The following is a 19,278-nucleotide window of genomic DNA, read 5'->3' on the forward strand; positions in this document are numbered from 1 at the left end:
GGAGTAGTGGACGAGCTTGTGGAAGCTGAATTCAGAACTCCTCGGACGCATTTATCAAACCCGCGATCCAGAAAGCGATGATCCCAAAGAGTTTCGATCAACCAAAATCACCTGCGCTCACATGCCGCAGAGTCCTCAAAGTCATCGGCACGAATGCTTCTCGTGGTCGGATGGGACTGATGATCTATCCACGCCATGCATTCTATCTGGTAAATGATTCACGGCTATCAACCGCTCGAAATCAGCGGCTTATCGTCCGAGAAATAATTGCAAATATTTGACCCTTGTCATGAGCTTACATTCTGAGAACATGTTTCTGCGTCCAACTTCGTCCGAGACTAGCTCAGGGGTGCCCTGTTATATCGCATTCTATGGATCAATCGATTCAAAACCCTGGCTAGAGATGAAACTCAAATCCGTGATAGAACTGGAAAAAAACATTATCCACAACATAGGAATTTTCCAACTCGGCGCCTTTGTGACGCTCAATTGCTAAAGCTAACCATTAGTAAGAGGCAGGAAGAATGGCAAGCAAAGAGAAAAATAATGAAAAAAATTCCTTCAAGGTCTTCAGTCTGGAGCTCTCGAGCTCTCCTCGAAGGGATGAAGTCATCGCCACGAATTCGTCGGAGTGGGCATCCAGCAGCAAGTGCTCTAGATGACGTCAGCGAGTTTTTCGTCTTTTTCGATGAACTGATTGTGCTAGAAAATTCGTTGTCATGGTGATAGCCCTAAGCGCGAGTTTGGCTGCGTGAATTGATTCGGGACTCCAAATTTACTAGCTACACTCTGGCGAAGACGAAATCATTGTGATTGCTTTCTTGTCACTGTAAGCTGAGGTGAAGAGATTTTTCAGTAAGCGAAGGAGTTTTGAGATTGTTAGTAGAATGGGGACGATGATGCAGCAAATACAATTGCAGAGACAGACATGGATGAGGTCGCATAGGTGGTGCAATACTCCAGCGCCGCTTGGAGGGAGTTCCTTGGCGGTGTTCCTTCTGCCATGCCCACGCAGCAGTCCCTCCTCTCTTTCCATCAGAGCTTGTTCATCTTCGCCTTCTAATAATTCTCCCTCTTCTTCCCCTGCTCTTGGGTTGCCCTGGCTGATTGTTGGGTTGGGAAACCCGGGCTCCAAGTTCGTGGGTACTCGCCATAATGTGAGTCTTTTTGTTTAACTTTTTATCTTAATTTTGATGAAAGACTCTTGTCTCGAATTTGCGGGGGAGAAATGGATTGAAGTTTTAGGGTTTAGACTTCAAGGTCCCCTTTCTAAATTATTCAAGTGTAGTTGCTTATTAGGGTGACTGGGTGTTTCTATATAGATTGGGTTTGAATTGATTGATGCTATTGCGGAAGCGGAGAATATCCCGCTACGGACAATTCAACAAAGATCACTGCTGGGAAAGGGTAGGAGATTCTGCCAAGTCTTAGCATTTCCATTTCTCCTTCTTGCTAGGTAGCAGTGTAATAATGATCGGATATGTCGGGAAAAAGGGCTTCGTTGCCGAAGTTGGATGCCATTTTTTGTGGAGTTGAATGTTTAAGCACTTTCTAGTAGTTGATAATTGATTGGGTACTGTGGATTATGATTCACTCGCAGTCCATAATCTCAATTCCATGGTTCACCAAAGTATAATTGTCTTCAACCGCATTGATATAAGGCAAGATTAAAAAAATTAAAAACAATTTTTCCACTGATTAAGTCATTTTGCTTCCGCTGTTGCAAGCTTGTGCGTGCAGGATTTATTGGACCTACACCGGTGCTTCTTGCTAAGCCCCATACTTACATGAATTTAAGTGGAGAATCCGTAAGTTTTTCTGCTTTTAATATCGAAAGGTTACAGTTGCTTTTCAAAGGTATGATGATTAGCTGTACGTCGAAATTTCGGAGGCAAGTAGCTGTGCATGAAGCTTGGGTCTGTCCTCATATTTGCCTAGCGTACGTATGAACGGCATGTGCTCGTATGTTGTGGTTGCATATCCTGTAGTTAGAGATGCGCACTTCATAAAATGTTTGACAACATTTGTTTGTTTGTCTTTTTTTCTCTCGCATCAGGTGGGACCAATTTCGACTTACTACAAGATACCTCGAGAGCGTGTACTCGCGGTATGGTTTTACTTAGCTATGGATAGGCTTCGTGAATTGCTCTATCTTGGCTAGTAATGAGAATCTTATGTTTTAAACTTTGTTATTAGTTGCCTGAAGTCGTTTTGGTGTATTTCCATACATCTCACTTTTTTATATCTAGCTTACTTTAGTAAGTTGCTGCGCTAGATTTACGATGATTTGGAACTTGAGTTTGCTATGTTACGGATACTGCCAAGAGGAGGCCATGGAGGTCACAACGGGTATGCATTCATGAATTCGATGCTGTGACATGTATAACATGATTGATTTATTTGTAGAGGGTGTTGACGGTTTCATCAACACCTCCAATCTTAGTGTGATGGTACATTGTTTATACAGTCTCAACTTGTGAGGTGGTTGAATTTATTCCTTACATTCATCTTTGATTCAGTGCTGAATTTCGACCTAAAGATGATTAAATCCATCTTGTGTTCAATGACTCTAAGCTTTGAGGTGGTGACTCACAATCTGCTGCAGGATGAGGAGCTTGATAGAGCACTTTGGAGGGAAACAAGACTTCCCTCGATTGCGATTTGGTATGGCTTTAGTGGCAAGACCCCTCGTCCTTTATGCACTGCTTCTTTCCTTCGTAGCTTAATGCTGATGAAATTCCTATCGAAATAAACAGTCTGAGTCAATCAGACTGCGAAATAATAGCTTGATCTTTAAAAGAGTGGGGGTTTAACTGTTTGTTTCATACAGGTGTCGGGAGGCCTGAATGTAACATGGATCCAAGCGCGTACGTGCTGCAAAAATTCAATCCCCGGGAAAGGAAAGAAGTGAGTCACTCTTACGATTTGACAAATGTTGTTCCCAATAATGTCTCTACGTTGTTCCATGTTAACTTCGTTATATCTTAGATTATGATAAATTTAAGTGGCTTGGGTGGATTGTTCAGTTGGATGAAGTGCTACAACGAGGAGTAGAAGGAGTGAGACTTTTAATGACTGAAGGCCTTCAAAAAACTGTCACCACTTGGAATTTGCACAGGAAAAGCAGATTGGAAATGATCAAAGAACTAGAATAGGGTATATATACTGGTAGTCATATCTATTGTCTTTGTAGGGTTGCATTAGCAAAGATTTGCTCCTATTATCAGGTTCCGAGCATTGATGAGGTTGACTTTATGCGAAATATACATTTGTGAAATTCTTTTGTATTTCAATATCAATGGAATCGGTTCAGGTGATCTGTTTTTCTTTCAAATCTGTCAACGAGACGGACAACAGTGATTTAAGCGTTCGCCTCCAGGCTCGTCGCAAGATTTCGGCTACATTGCTCTTTATCTCTGCTCTCGAAGTCGTTGTGTGCCCCTTTTTGGGGCAGCTTTCATGCTAGCGACATTCTCCTACTTGCTTCTAAGAGTCCCATCTCTCTTTCTCCACTCTATGGTTCCAACATGGAAGATTACTCTTACTATCAATGCATCAGAAATAAATCTTTACTGATGCATCAAGTGGATTGTAGCCATAACATGAAAGCCTTCTAAAGAATGTTTTAGAATTATCTACCTACAGATTTATTTTCCACCTACCCATCCAGTTTTACTACCTGCGTAGCATGCCAGGGTGCTGAGGCTCGATGATGGGCTTGTTTGAGGATAAGCCATGAACAATATCCACATGTCCAGAAGAAACTGAAATCAGTTAAGAACCTCATTTCCAACGCTGACAAACTTATAAAAGCACTGAATCACTGAAGCTGTCATCGAAAGTAAGTTGGGTAACGAGATTATCAAAATTAGTGGCTAATGTGGGAATTCTCGTCATTAAATTAAACCACTTTATCCACTGCGCACACCACATACACAGCATTCTGGCTGTAACCAATACTAACAGAAGATTCATGCCCTGAATATGAGAATTACAGCATCTGAGCACTCCCACCATCCAAACAACCATAACTGCAATGAAGAAAGGAATCCTCTTACACATGCACTACGAAGTAACTCTCTACATCTGCTTTTTCGGATGGTTGAAACGATCGAATAGCACAAGCTTTGCTCCTGCATCAACACTCTGCACAGGACTGGTGCAACTTGATAAAAACTATCAGCTTTCCCAACATACTGAATCACTGTGAAGACTGAATAGAAGCCCAGTCCACCTCTATCGTGGACTTCAAAGTGTAGTCTAGGCAGAGGTCTAATTGAAGTGTAACAAGAATTTTGAACGTGCTAAACAATAATCATAATTCTAGGCTGGGTCTTCGGCTTCCGAAGGTATTGTCACCTTTAGCTCCGTGGAAGACGTGGATCCCTACTTGTCGGTAGCAGCCTGAAATCACTGACTTGATAACGATTTCCTAGGCTTTATCTAAACAGAGTGCCCTCTAAAAAGATTATTAACATAAGCCTCTATTTCATCTGGATTATGTTTGATGTACTTTCGCGAGGGCCTACCAGAACCAATGTATCTCCCATAGCGTCCAACAAAACCTCGATAAGCTGTAACCAACAACTCGGCGATGCGTGTAATCAATTCATCACGAAAATCACGGCTGAACAAAACCCATTGCGATTCCGTGCGGATAGCTTCATCGAAAGCAGCGTTGAAGTTCTTAAACCTGTCCTTCAAAACTGCAGAAGAAACTCTGCTAGACGTACCCGAACTTTGAAGCCCTTCATCCCTCAAAAATTCCAAGACCTTGCCCCAAGCAGTCCTTATGTAATTTATGACAAGGTGATGGAGCACACGCAAGTGTTGTCTAACCCAGTCATCTCCAACCAACGTTATAATCTCAGGCTCTCTCACCTTCTGATGAATATAATGCACGTTGTTCATCAAAAAGAAGATGCTCAATGCAGGATCCTTGTAGCTTTTGGATTTCGCCTCTAAATTGTTCCGAAGAATATGGATCAAACAGATGATTTGGACACCCAAGGGTGAATTCTCTTCTCTGCCCAAACTGAAATCGTCCACGTCCTCAGGCAACTTGGTATCATCCCCTGACAGCTTTAAAACCTGCTTTTTATCCTCAAAAAGTTGCTGCAGAGTGTCGGTATAACCAGACAATAATTTGATGTAGTTCATCACATACCGGTTGAGTATATGCACGTCCCCGTCACGATTAGGAAGCTTTGAAGCATCTCTCAGAATGGCATTCTCAAACTCACCGAAGGTACCTACTGCAGCTTCTCCTAAACGGCAAAGAATTTCTTCAGCCTCCGACCTGACACTTGCACCAGATGCTCCAGCGAACATGGCATCCAATTCTGGACGGACGTCTCGTAATACTTCGTACATATCGAGAACTCTAACTAGCTTCTCAGGAGACCGTCGACTAATAGCTATGGCATCCCCAAAGCTGAGAAGTTGCATCATCGCCGCTTTGCCGATGCCGTTGAAGATGTCTGCACTCAAAGGTAACGGAAATACCTGGATTTGCAAAAAAATGATATAAATTAGATTAAATCAAAAAGAGGAGGAAAACCCACATCATTCATAGCACTGAAATGGTATCAATTAGCGCACCTCATCACAAAGCTGCTTTTCACTGGAGAACAGCACCTTCACTCCCACGGTCACAGTATGATTCCAACTCCTGATCCTGGTTTCCTGAACCTCCCACTGCATCTTCTGCACTTCGTCAATTGTCACTCTTTCTACACCCAGTTCATGCAAGCTTTTCTCTAGAATGTCCTTCCTTTTTCTCACATATATATCTACGCACTCCCTTTGGAAGTCCCCGCTAGTCAAGCGTTTCGCGATGTCGGCAAGGTCTTCTGCCACTGCCGGAGGAACCAAAACTATCCTGGTTTCAATTTTATCCACTTGGTGAGCTGCAGGAACATCCTCGTCTTCATCGTTGTCACTGTCAGAGTTCTCTGTCTCTGGATCGACGACATGACTCACAGGAGCTCTAAAGTACCCGGACGCTCCAGAGACCAACAACGAATTCGAAGCTATACTTTTACTGTGCTTGTCCAGCATATATCGAAACTCTTCGATAAGTCTTTCAACGGCCAGGTTATATAAGTTTTGAGCTCGTTCCAAAGTCCCCGGGTCTCGTTTACAAACATTCATAGAATTCAATTGACTTATTATCTCATCTACTGCGTCCAGAAATTGTACGGAGTCTTTCTTGGAACCCTCAAAAATCCACTTCTGTCCACAATGTAGAGATCTGCTTCTGCCTGAATAACCATTATTCCATTGCGTTATCACATTCTGCGCCTCATCCAATGCCAAGTTGTTAGCTCTTGCGCGGGTATAACTCCGAGTTCTTGGTGGGTTGCTTCCAGGAGAAGGATACTCAACGTCCGAACTCTTTGAGCTTGATGGTTCCTGACCGACCTCCTCTTTCGCATTCATGCGCGAGAACCGATGATAGAACGTGGATAAAATATGCAGCATGTCATCTGTCCTAGTGTTCGTCGTTCCCAGAGCCCTCACTATATGCTGCGCTGTCGCCAGCATCCGAGCCTCCTCATCTGGAGCTGCCATAGCGGTGAACTCCACTTACCGACTCAACCAGTACGGATTATTTGACACTACAAATTCCTGAAAACCTGAATGCAGACGTTACCGACAAGGAAGATACGAAGTCTGAATCTGCCTTCCTCCGCAGCACAACTCAAGTCATGACACTTCAAGGATCCAAGCCATGATTACAGAGAAAAAGAATCGTTTACAAGCTTCCGCAGGCATCTCTGCTACTCGGAGACATGACAACCATCGCTACAACAACCTCTAGCACAACTCCTCCACATTCTGCACCGAAACTAACACCTCCAAATCACAAATTCTTCGCACTGCATCACAACCAATCGCTTCTCCTGCACCTCACGAGAGAAACACACTCATTATCCAACCTGCCCGCATGGGTGCACACAGCCTAAAACCCGCCCACCGACGAAAGCACCTTTACACTATCCATGCCCCACCCGAGGAATCAGTCAAGCACCGCCACATGCACAAAAGACCGGGGCTGTTTACGGCATCGCAAATTCGAACGCTCACGGGTGGAGCAGTACGGCCATGAATACTGCAGCATCTGGTGCGCAGCCTGCATTCCCTGCATGCTTCAAAGCCGTCCGGACAACAGGAACTATGTCACTTGCGAAGGCAATCTATCACACACGACCCCAACTTCCGAGAGCTCCACGAGGGAGAGATCAAGCACATGTGGCAGGAGGAACACACACAACACACACGTTCAGTCACTCATGCACTAACCAACTAACTTCCTTGCTGGCTAGCTCGCTCGTTGGTGGGGAGTTTTGTTATAGAGGGAGAGAGTGAATGTGTCGGTGGGGTGCCACAGGGTGGGGCTCTGGTGAAAGCGCGTTGCCGATGAATGATGCGACACTGATGCGGGTGGTGCTGCTGCTGCACCGTTGATCTCCTTCGCGGCACCATCGTGCTTCCCGAGTGGGTGTCTTTCTGAGTGAGTGGAGTGACAATATGAAAGGGTCAATTATACAATTGTAAATTCAAACATCAAAGTAGATGCAAACACTTGCAGCGCATGATTTGCAACATGAAAGCAAATCCAAACCCAATTCCAAGAATTTGTGTTTTTACACATGATGATGGTACTTCATTGAGTATTGTTGCTTTATTGCTTTCAGCAGGGTGCATAGCGCATTTAAATTGCCAAATTGGTAGCAATATGTAGCCAATTTTTACACCCAATCGATGGGAAGTTGCAAATAATGTACAACACACAATATACATCAGCAGCCACATTGTGTAAGGATATCTCTATAACTACACACAAAATAATTACATTTGTGTAACTATACACAAATGTAATCATACACACAGCTTTAGTGCCCCTTGCTACCCGAGCCAATGGGATTTTTTGAAACTACATAGAAATTCTCAAAGTCGATTTTTTTATATAAGTGGCATTCATTGTCATTTCTGCAAAGGGCCTTTAGGGCAATTTCATTGCAACTTCATGTACCCCTTACTGTGATTTAAATAAATAAATAAATAAATAAATAAATAAAACACACACACACACACACACACACACGCAGTATACCTTAGCAGTCAATCAGTGCCCAATATAGCAATTAAAAATAATAATAATAAAAATAATATACTTCAACAACTAAACAGTGGCCCTTTTTGCCCCAACTAATGTTTAAAGTTAAAAAAAAATTATATGAGTGCTATTCATTGTCACTTCTACATATGGCCTTCTATTACAACTTTATTTGCCTTCATTGCAACTGTCACTGTAGCAACCAATCAAAAATAAATAAAAACATATAATATACAATATACCTCTGCAGCTAATTAGTGCTCCATATTGCTCCAATCAATGGGTTTTTTGGATGCTATATACAGACATAGATGCTTTTTTTATATATATATATAAGTAGATATATAGGTTTTTTTTATTGAAATTTTAAAAGTGCTTAAAAATAATTAGCAATAAAAAATAATAAGTTTTGTACTTATTATATTTTTTGCAAAGTTCACTTAAAATTAGAAATTTATAATATTTACATCCACCAATTAGTAACATCATCAAATTTTGTTTTAAGGTCTAATAAAATTTTAATTTTTTTTAAAAAATAAATTACAACTTGTAAACTAAAAAATACATGATTAAATTCTTCAAAATAAAACCTCAAATAATATATTAGTTAGTAACAAAAACAATTCATGTAAAGTCTGAATTGAACTACATAAATAGAATTTTATTACTTTATTGTGTATCCAAACGATTATAAATACGTAGGTTAAATATTCTTGTTCTACTAAAGAAACTGTATATTTAATTTTAAAAAGTAACTTTCATCAAAAAAAATTTAAAAAAACTTTTTATAAGACGATGCTTGTAGGTTTACAGATCTTTTCTCGGAATGAGCCAAAACGAAGCTAGCTACGTGGCGAACAGTGCCTAATGCTGACATGGCAGACTGACTCCATACCGACTGATATACATTCATACATTCATTCATAAGTCAGCCTGACTCCATCCCACGCCACAATGCCGTCACTTCAAAGGGAAGGGAAGAGATGGGGATGAGAAGGATCTCGCGGAGTGTGCACTGTAACACCCTTCTACTACGACTACTACTACTACAGTGGTTTTGCTTTGCTTTGCTCTGCATTGTGGAGTTTGCAAGGAATGGAATGGAATGGCAGGGCATGGAAGGACGCTTTGAGGGCAAGCATGGCGGAATGTTTGCTGGGTATCACGCCGGATGCCGCAGCGAAACACGCCGCACATGACGTGGTAAAACCGACAACCGCATCGCTGTTTGGCAGGTAGCGGGGAGAGTGAGGTGGCTCGACTAAGCGAAGGAAGAGGAGGAAAAAAAAAAAGAAAAAGAGTAAGGAAAAAAAGACCATGATGAAGCAGGAGGAGGGAGGGTGCGGGAGAAGGTGCCCCTGATCATGTCAATGACCTTCATGGCCTAGAAAGCCCGTATCCCCCTCCCCGAGGTCAGAAAGGCCAGATTTTTGAAATCTCACTCACACACACAAGTTCCCCGTTGTGTGCTCCTTTGCAGACCTTGTTGATAGCTCACCTTCTCGGCTCATGCTGCTGCTGCAACTGCTGCGCTATCCCTGCCTACTTAGGGGTTGGCTTGCCCCACCCCCCTGCCTGCTTGCGTTACCGCCGGTCTCCTATTCCGCCATCACCCACCTCTCACATCGAGGTGTGCGTTCCCTTCAGCTCCCTCCATTGGGTTTTGCTCCTAGTGACTTTGGCTTTGTGGGGGTGAAGGGTGGGTTTAGTTACTTAGTTTGTGGAGTTGTTTGGGTGTGTTTTAGCAGTTGTCTAAGCTCTCTGGTTTAAACTGTAACTGCGACCTGGAGTTGTTTAGGGGAGTGGGTTGAATGTTGGTTCGTTTGGGCTTGCATTGTGCTTGTGTGATATATTGAGGACTGCAGTTCGACTATTCCCTGTTTCTGGTTTTTGGGAGTTGTCGTCGTTGTTATGGACTCGTGTGTCGTTGAGTTCTGTTGGGATGAGTGGTATTGATCGGCTTTTATTCTCTGGGTAAAGGGGGAGCTTCAAACTAGAGGAGGGCCCTGTGTACGTGGGGATTTCAATGCGTGGCTTTCAGGTAGCTGAATTGTAAAATTACACGTTCAGATCCGGAGATGTAGATTTTCTAGGGCGATTTTTTCCGGCGGAGGGATGATTTGGTTTTATTTATTTGTTTTTGTCTCTCTGGGTTTGCCATGTGGGACGTCTCGCATATTAACGTTGCAGAATATGTATAACGATATTGCTCACATTTTGGGGTTGTTGATCGACCCTATATGTAGCTGTAGCAATGCCTCCTTACGAGGCTTGTGTAGTTTCGTTTACAACTTCTTTCATGTAACGTTTGAAAGACTTTTCGAATTGTTGGCAATGGTCACAGTGTTGAAGTGGCGATGTCTGCGTTGCGTGTTCTGTATACTGTGTTTTCCACTTGAGTGCTTACTCTGCAGCCGGCAGCTCAAAGCAGCAGTTGCTAGCTCGTTCCGGGATTGAGGGTTTAAAGTCCAGTGCCGCTGCACTAGGGGTCGGTGTACTTGTTAAGCTGCAGATACAGGAATAGCTTTTGTGTGTGTGTGTATGTGTTGTGTTTTTTATTTTGTTTTATTGTTTTTAGTCTGATTAGTTATTGATTTCAGGGTCAGCAAGGTTGAGAAATCATGAGAATCTCAACATATACTTCGTAATTCCATCGCCACAAATTCTTCACAAGGATTTATTAGCGAGGATAGCTCGATGCTAGTGTGAGTTTTCAATGTCTCTGGTTAGTTTGTTTCAGCAAGCTGAGAGTAACCTTCAACTATACCTCTAAGCGATATAGATACGCATTTTAGTACATTGTCCATTTTTGGACTATTACCAGGGTTAACGAAAGTTGCAACGAAAGAATTCGGTTGAGTGGGCTGTTTGCGTAGTGGCTGCATACGTTATGTTGGTCAACGTCATTGTCTGCATCAGTCGGAATTGTTGGTTCGGCGAATTGAAATACATTTTTCTTTTAGGAGTCTATTTCAGTGGTTTTGGTCTTAGTTTATGGAACCTCAAGTCGCTCATTCGAATGCCATTGATCTTTAATCGTGTCTGACATTACTATTTTTTTGACTAGTGTGCATTTGCAAGTGAAGTCTAGCCCAAAATGCTGCTTGAGCTCTGGTTTTCCTTTATGCTTCGTTTAGCATTGCGAAGCGCTTGCTTCTAGAGGAGAATCCATGGTCTCATATCATGTATCGGCTCGTGAGACTTTCCCTTATTTGATGTGCAGGGCAAATTGATCCGACGGATACTCTCGGATTCCAGTCTATGGACACAAGACACAGAGCTGGGGGTGATATGCGTCGATACTATTCTCATGCTTGGGTCTAGAATACCCATCAGAAGTTGGAATTAGTCCCTGATTTTTTCAGCCTTTGAAAGGGACTGTTGTTTTGGAACCACTAGCAACATGGACTTCTTCATGGACAACCTGGTGCTGTTTGGATCGATCGGCATGTTCACCGTTGTGTATTTCTATGGCTACTTTTTCATATTCAACAGGCTATGGAAGGGCCGTTACCGGTACGAGGCAGCTAGCTGCGGAATGTCTTTGACTCATGGCACAGTTGTTGCCGTCTTGTGCTGTTACGAAATTTTCTCCAAAGAATGGGTTCTAGACGCTCCCAATACTCCTTTCCAGGATAAAATAATGGAGTATTCTATGGCATACTTCATTGTTGATATGCTGAACCTTGCTTTCACTGCCCCGGACGATTATCTCTTCATCATTCACCACATTGGAACCTTGTCCTACATGATATCGTGTCGGTACTTCATCCACCATGGGGCTGTATCGGTGATGTGCTGTATAGCAGGTGGAGAAGTCACAAGCCCTGTTCAAAACATCTGGACACTGGCTAAACTGGCGAAAGATGCATCTCAGAAAGCGAAGCAATTATTTATAAGTATCTCTCCCTACTTTACAGTGTATTTCAGCATTGTGAGGGGAGGCTTTGGACCCTACTTGACATGGACTCTTGGGAAATTCTACTTGAGAGGCCACGCGGACAACATAATGCCAAGATGGTTGGCGTGGTGTTGGATGTTCAAGCTTGCGTTTGCAATCGTCGCAAGTATGTTGTGGGTTAAAGATCTGTGGTTGGCTTTGTTCTCCAGAACAAAGCCTCAAGGACCTGTCCAAGTGAAAAGTGATTGAAAGGATCTTCGTATCTGGCTACCCACAAAGAGCAATCCTTGCCTTCCCATGGATGTTGTAATATGTTATCTTGTTAATTTAGTGCAATTGTCGAAATCATTTGGCAGTTTTCATTTCAATACCTGGAATGTACTAAAACAATTCATTATCTTTTAATATTATTATTGTTTTGTTGAGTACAAGAACGAAATGAGTTGTTTCCATGTTTTGTTTTTCGAACTTAAATTGTTCGTGGATTCAATAAGAACCGTGGACTATAGTAGGGTTGTGAAGGGAATGAGGTAGTCGTGTTTCTTCATTGTTCGATATTCCCATCGTTGTGCAGCGGCATTTTCTTCACCTCATAGCCGTAGTATTATCATTGTGTACTGCATCCCTTCTGATTGCGTTCGGTGACGGGCGCTGAAGTGTGCTAAGTTGGGTGACTGCAATGACCGTCAGTGAGGTTTGGAATGTTTTTCTGTGGTGTTGGAATTATTGTTGATAACTGAAACTTGATATAAATGTTCTACTGAATCCATTTAGATTAGTGTGTCTAAGATCCTGCAATGTGGTTGATGTGTTCGATTGGTTGATTCCTTCTAAAGGAGGCTCTGTTGGTTCAGGTTGGATGCAGATTAGCAGTGTGGCCAAGAAACTCTTCTTAGGCTACACTGCTCAAAATAGCCTACTTCACTACGTTGACACACTAAGTTAAGGTCAGACAAAAATAGCCTATTTCACTACCTTGACACAGGAAGTTAAGGTCAGACACACTGTTTGTGTGTCACTAGACTCTAAATACTATAGCTACGGTATTTACTATAGACTACAATAAATATTATGGAGAGCGCAGGCTACATTTAATGATCTCAACACTTCTCCTCGCTCATCATAATATTTATGTAATATAAAATTTGTATAGAATTATGATCTATACTTTTTTGTGATCTTACAAGATCAACAATTGTTGCCTCATTAAAACCTTATCTAGGAAAACCTTATTGTATTTAAGGACAAAACCATAGATGAAGGAAAAAGAATACAACATCATTTTTTTTAATTATTTAAAGAGCTCATTAACTTTCTTATTCAAGAAAAGCAAGTCGCCACATACTTATGCCATAAGTAAGTTGACAATGGTTGTACAATGGGAGAGCTTTGGTGAAGAGATCAACAAGGTTATTTGTAGATTCAATTTTCTTAATTATAAGTACTTGATCAATAATCAAGTCATGGGTATAACTAAAATACTTTGTATCAATATACTTTGTCTTGTCGTCTTTAATGAAACCAACTTGCATCTATGCAATACAAGCACTATTATCTTCATGCAAGATAGTTGGAGAATTATCATGTGAAAATCCACAAGTTGTTTGAATGAATTTATCAATTGATCGCAACCAAATACATTCTTGAGATGCTTCATGTAAGGCAATAATTTTTGCATGATTGGATGAAGTTACAGTTATTGTTTGTTTCATTGATTTCCATGATATTACAGCTCTATGTCTTAAAAATACATATCATGTTTGAGATTTAGCTGTTGTATTATCAGATTTATATCCTGCATCAAAATATTCAACCAATTTTGGATCTACGGATTGTGTGTAGTATAATCCCAAGTCTTCAGTACCTTTTAAATAATGTAATAAATATTTGATGCTATTCCAATGTCGTAGTGTTGGACGTGCATTATGTCTTACAAGAACACTAATTGCAAATGCAATATCTGGTCTTGTAGATATAGCTAAATACAAAAGTATTCCAATCATTGCAAGGTATGGATATTGATCTCCTAATATTTCTTCCTCCTTGCATGGACGATATGGATCATGACCATCACGACCACATCCAACCATTGATGTGGATAATGGATAAGCATCAATCATATTAAATCTTTACAAGATTCGTCTATTATACATTAGTTGGTAGAGAAAAATGCTACCATCTGTTAGATGCATAATCTGAAGACCCATACAGAAAGTTATTTTTCCTAGAATTTTCATCTCAAATTCACGTATAAGTAGGTTAGTAGCTGTAACACATGCAGATTTAGTGCCCACTAGGTTAAGATCATCAATATATATAGCAATGATGACAAAACCAATTTTATCTCATTTGATAAACACACAAGGGATTAGTGGATCACTTATAAAATTATTTGTAATTAAATAATCTCAAAGACGTTGATACCACATGCATCCGGATTATTTTAAACCATACAAGGCCTTACATAATTTAATACCACGATATTGTCCTAGAGCTGATCCATTTAGGATTCCTGTTTTTAAGCTAGGTGGAACTTTTATATAAATATTTGCATTAAAAGAACCATACAGATATGGAGTTATTACATCCATCAGATGCATCTTAAGGGTGGCATGAACTGTCATTCCAATAATATATCAAAATGTAATTGAATCCATGATTGGAGAATATGTGGATTCATAAATAATACCAAATTGTTGAGTAAATCCTTGAGCAACAAGACGAGCTTTATAGTGGATTATTTGACCTTGAGCATCTCGCTTACATATTAATACCATCTTATATCCCACAGGGCGAGATGGAAGAGTATCTATAATTTGACCAAAGACTTTCCTCTTATGCAAAGATGCATACTCTTTCTCAATAGTAGTTTTCTATTTTGACCAATCAGAGCAACGCATCGCCTCCTCGATGGTTTGAGGTCCAGGATCGTCTTCCTCACAAGAAAGGGCTTCTATAATCATATATGCAAATGATTCATCTACCATAATAGATGGTTTGTCCCAAATATCATCTGTAGCATAATACAGAATAGATAATTCTTTACTCAACTTGTTCTTATTCCTTCCAATTTCAAGATTGTTTTTCATAGGAATTGAAGGTACATTATGCATGGATATATCATCATGAATTGGTAGTCCCACACGATGAGTGGCAATTTCTTGAGAAATAATACGAGGATTAATCAATTTTATAGCTTTTTTCTTACATGGTTGCTTATCTGGTCCACGAGTTCTTTTAGTTTTTGTTGTTATAACTTGAGATATTGTAGTTAATGACACTGCAATCTGAGCAGGTGCATTCTGAGCCTCATTAATAGGAACTCTTGTAATTTCAATTGCATCATTGAAGCCATTAGATGTTTCATCTGCGATCCGTTTTAGATGCAAAATCTTAGCAACTTTAGTTTTTGCCAAAGTTGTCCTAGGATCTAGATTCATTGTAAACGTTTCTAGTACTTCAAATATGAGTACTTTATTTCTTTGTTGATTGGATACTCCTCCTTGAAGAGATAGCAATACATTTTCTTCAAAAGTGTAATTTTGCAAACATGCATGTAATAATGTGCCAATTGATGGATCAACAATACGAATAATGCTTGGTGAATCAAAATCAACATATATGCCTTCTTGTCGATAAGCTCCAATGGTACGTCATTGAGATTCTGGTATTGGAATCCAAACACAGCAACCAAATATTCTTAAGTGAGATATATTTGAAACATGACCCGAAATGAGCTCATGTGGTGAAACAATTTGCAAAAAAGAAAGGTGGAGGCGTATTAATGCTCCAGCATGTAAAACTGCATGATGCCACATAGATGTAGGTAAATTTGCATGATGGAGGAGTGTCCAGGTAATGAGTTGTATACGCTTTATAAATGATTTTGCAAGTCTGTTTTGAGCACGTTCATATGGAACACAATATGTCAACTCAATTCCTGTTGCAGTACAATAGTCTTCAAAAGACCTTGATGCGAATTCTTTTGCATTATCCATACGCAATGTTTTTATAGAATAATCAAGAAAATGTGCCCAAAAATAAATAAGTATAGATATAAGATTGGCAAATACCATGTTTCGAATTGATAATAATGAAACATGTGATTGTTTACTTAATGCATCAACAAAGACCAAAAAATAACAAAATGGTCCTGATATTGGACTAATAGGACCACAAATATCACCATACAATCTTTCAAGCATTGGTGGTAATTCTTGTGGAAGTTTTCAAATTGAAGGCCAAGTAATCATTTTATCTTACATGCATGCACGACATAATTCCATAGAGTCTACATCCACAGGCTTTAAATTATATCTAATTATACATGAAATGATCTTTCTAAATCATATGGATCCTGAATGTCCCAATCGTCCATGCCAGAGAGAAACATGACTCTTTGTGATAGATGATGCAAAATTAAATATAATGGGAGGCCAAATCATAATTCAGTATAAACCATTTTTTGTAGCAAAAGCTTTTTCAACAACTTTATGATTCTTTGCAAGAACCAAAACCTCTTTTTATTTAAAATGGCAGTGGAGAGGTGATAACCATTAATACGCACATCTCGGTAGCTGATTAGACTCCGAGGTGCTGAAGGTGCAAACATCACATGTTTACATTTTATGATGGAACCCACAGGTAATTTTACCATTGCTATGCCCTCTTCGAAACAAAACGCATTTATTCCAGCCATGATCATCATATTTTTAGTTTGCCAAGTTAAAGATTTTTCAATAAAAAATCATCTATCTCACAAGATAGTATGTATTATTGCAGAATCAATGAGCGCATCATTCGATTCATCATTAGAAGTTTTGTCATTCATATAAGCCTCTAAGTCATCAACACCAATTGAATCCATCAACGCATCCATGATATGAACTTCATAAGCCTCAGCTCATAGTTTCTTATTTTCTTAGAATATTTTAGTATAATATTTTGAAGTACGGCATGCATGTGCTAAATGTCCAATCATTCCACACTTATGGCAAGAATGCATCTCTGATTTTTGTTTTCTACTATAATTAATAGTAGAACGTTTATTCTTTCCATATAGGTAGAAATGGTCATGACTATAACTACCCTGATACTTATAAGCACATTTTCCATGTTTATATAATTTTTTCTTAGATTTTGAAATATTAAGTGCGTGAGATTCTACAACTGTAGTTCGAATAGGATGAGTTTGCGCATTGCACAAGAGTAGCTCATTTTGCTTCTCCACAAGAAGTAGATAGGATATGACATCAGAATGACTCTGAAATTTCATGTTCCTATATTGTTGTGCAAGCACAACAGATACAGGAGGAAATGTAGAGAGAGTTTTTTCAATCATTTCTTCTTCAGAGATGCTTTGTCCACATAATTGTAATTGTGAGATAATACTATACATTTCACTATTGAAAGCATTTAAATTTGAAAAATCCAAAATAAGTAAATGTGTCCAATTATGACGTGCGTGTAGAAGAAAAATGGTCTTTTGATGAACAAACTTGGATTTAAGATTCTTCCAAAGTACTATAGGATCTTCCATTTCCGAGTATTGATGTTGTAATGCAAGTACAAGATGATGACAAACGAGAAGAAGTGCTTTCCAACGAATAGTAGGTGGAATAGAAATACTTATTGTAGGAGATTCCTCAAACATAATGGCATCTGAGAGTTGTTTTGCAAATAAATTTGCTTTTGCTATTTTTACCCATAATACATAATTTTTTCTATCCATTGTCAATGGTGGAAATAAAAGAGCTTTAAAATGTTGGGATGCACTGGTAATAGTTTAAAGCATAGTAGAAGCAATGGAAGATGTTGAAGCACTCATTATAAATAAATCTATAAAGAAAATACAAAATCAAGTAGAAAAGTTGAGTAAAACGTACTTTAAAATATAAAGTCAAATAAAATGATAAAATTGAACTTGAAAAATAAAAATATTATTTTTCTATTTTATTTTATTTTTTAAGGAGAGATTATGGATTATGGTAGCAAAAATAGTAGTAGGACGGTAGTAGCAGGCTGTGGCGGGCGGCAGTGGTAGGGCGGTAGCAGCGGGCAACAGTGGCAGCAGCGGTAAGGTGGGCAGTAGCGGCAGCATCAGTGGTGTCAACGCCAACGACGATAGGGTGACGGCAGCTTGGCGGCTGTTTGATGATAGGCGCGAGGTGCAACACGAAGCAAGGTTAAGCTGGGTTGGATCAAGTATTCCAAGCAAGTATTCTAAGCAAGTATGGCAGAGAGTGGAACAAGTACTCTAAGCAAGTAGCTAATGTGTGAGGGTCCAACAAGAAGAGCATCAAGATCATGAAGTAGACACTAAGCAAGAGTAGCAAGAAGAGTCAAGACTAGAGCACAAAAAAATGTGATAGTGTGTAGAAGAGAGTCATATTGATAACGTATTGAGAATATTTAGAAAGACACAAGAATAATAGTAAGTCATACACACACACAAGAGTAGTAGTAAGTCATACACACAAGAAGGTTTCTAAGCAAAGAGATAGTATTTATTATAGAGAGTGTCAGCTACATTTAATGATCTCAATAGTGCGGAAGCGCTGTTAAGGCAAAATATTCAAGTACCATTGAAAGAAGAGTGCTGCAAATCAAGTATACTTCATCCAATTGTAGGAGACAAATATATATATATATATATATATATATTATCTGTTTGAATGACTCACGCTTGACAGTATACAGTTGACATGACGTGAAGATAATAAGCCATTACACTATTAATGCCACTAAAAAAGCCAGAATGAATGCCAAAAAGTACTCCAGAGGCATCACCGATTGGTGCTACAACATTGTGTAAAATCTCCACACCAACTTGATTTGAAGCATTTGGCTGGTGTGAATGGAGAGTCTAGAGGAGAATATGTTCATTTTGATCTTTTTTCTTCTAATACATAAAAACTCTTCAATGTTGTGATGGTAGAAATATATAATTCTTTGAACCTTCCGAATTATCTTCATCATTTGTTAAGCTCAATTTTTTTACATTTCAATAATACCAATTGCCATCAAGCAATGATTTATTGAACAGGTTCGTGCACGTGGTGCAGCTGCTGTACAAGATAAATAAAAAAAAATTGACGTATTAGTAGAATTTTTGGATTGCTTATACTATGATCAAGGATTTACACTTGGTCACAATTAATTAATTGATTTTTTTTTCTAATTGGATTTTGTACTAGCATAATATTAGTAGTTAGATTGATTTAAGTGGACATAATCATAATCTAAAGTCTACAAA

General features: G+C 39.6%; 3 protein-coding genes across 5 annotated transcripts; 2 read left to right on the forward strand and 1 right to left on the reverse strand.

Moving 5' to 3' along the window:
* The first annotated feature begins 745 nt into the window (after nt 1-745).
* Nucleotides 746-3,334, forward strand: LOC112281815 (peptidyl-tRNA hydrolase, mitochondrial). Of its 2 annotated transcripts, XM_024518725.3 has the most exons (8): nt 746-1,157; nt 1,323-1,407; nt 1,741-1,808; nt 2,057-2,107; nt 2,276-2,349; nt 2,606-2,664; nt 2,831-2,907; nt 3,027-3,334. In XM_024518725.3, the coding sequence occupies exons 1-8, from the start codon at nt 888-890 to the stop codon at nt 3,153-3,155; spliced, it is 813 nt and encodes a 270-aa protein (XP_024374493.1). In that variant the 5' UTR covers nt 746-887; the 3' UTR covers nt 3,156-3,334. The 2 variants fall into 2 exon arrangements, with proteins under 2 accessions (XP_024374493.1, XP_024374494.1); XM_024518726.3 differs by lacking the exon at nt 1,323-1,407 and having other exon boundaries at nt 1,728-1,808.
* Nucleotides 3,335-3,868: 534 nt separating this feature from the next.
* LOC112281811 (exocyst complex component EXO70A1) lies at nt 3,869-7,362 on the reverse strand. Its single transcript, XM_024518718.3, has 2 exons — nt 5,602-7,362; nt 3,869-5,505 (listed from the first exon to the last, which is right to left on the reverse strand). The coding sequence occupies exons 1-2, from the start codon at nt 6,571-6,573 to the stop codon at nt 4,444-4,446; spliced, it is 2,034 nt and encodes a 677-aa protein (XP_024374486.1). The 5' UTR covers nt 6,574-7,362; the 3' UTR covers nt 3,869-4,443.
* Nucleotides 7,363-9,210: 1,848 nt separating this feature from the next.
* On the forward strand, nt 9,211-12,448 carry LOC112281816 (TLC domain-containing protein At5g14285). Of its 2 annotated transcripts, none has more exons than XM_090249640.1 (2): nt 9,211-9,752; nt 11,346-12,448. In XM_090249640.1, exon 2 carries the CDS (start codon nt 11,526-11,528, stop codon nt 12,270-12,272), a length of 747 nt encoding a protein of 248 aa, XP_090105766.1. In that variant the 5' UTR covers nt 9,211-9,752; nt 11,346-11,525; the 3' UTR covers nt 12,273-12,448. The 2 variants fall into 2 exon arrangements, with proteins under 2 accessions (XP_090105766.1, XP_090105767.1); XM_090249641.1 differs by lacking the exon at nt 9,211-9,752 and adding an exon at nt 10,025-10,163.
* Nucleotides 12,449-19,278: the final 6,830 nt, after the last annotated feature.

This window comes from Physcomitrium patens, chromosome 4 (genome assembly GCF_059467195.1).
Source record: "Physcomitrium patens ecotype Gransden chromosome 4, ASM5946719v1, whole genome shotgun sequence".
Classification (NCBI taxonomy): domain Eukaryota; kingdom Viridiplantae; phylum Streptophyta; class Bryopsida; order Funariales; family Funariaceae; genus Physcomitrium; species Physcomitrium patens.

What these genes read in the sequence shown, in the direction of transcription:
- LOC112281815 (XM_024518725.3), top strand. Translation starts at nt 888, where the DNA reads ATGGGGACGATGATGCAGCAAATACAATTGCAGAGACAGACATGGATG. An exon ending in AAGATCACTGCTGGGAAAGG is followed by an intron (nt 1,408 to 1,740) that starts GTAGGAGATTCT and finishes TTGTGCGTGCAG; the next exon opens with GATTTATTGGACCTACACCG. An exon ending in CTTCCCTCGATTGCGATTTG is followed by an intron (nt 2,665 to 2,830) that starts GTATGGCTTTAG and finishes TGTTTCATACAG; the next exon opens with GTGTCGGGAGGCCTGAATGT.
- LOC112281811 (XM_024518718.3), bottom strand. Translation starts at nt 6,573, where the DNA reads ATGGCAGCTCCAGATGAGGAGGCTCGGATGCTGGCGACAGCGCAGCAT. An exon ending in AAAAGCAGCTTTGTGATGAG is followed by an intron (nt 5,506 to 5,601) that starts GTGCGCTAATTG and finishes TTGCAAATCCAG; the next exon opens with GTATTTCCGTTACCTTTGAG.
- LOC112281816 (XM_090249640.1), top strand. Translation starts at nt 11,526, where the DNA reads ATGGACTTCTTCATGGACAACCTGGTGCTGTTTGGATCGATCGGCATG.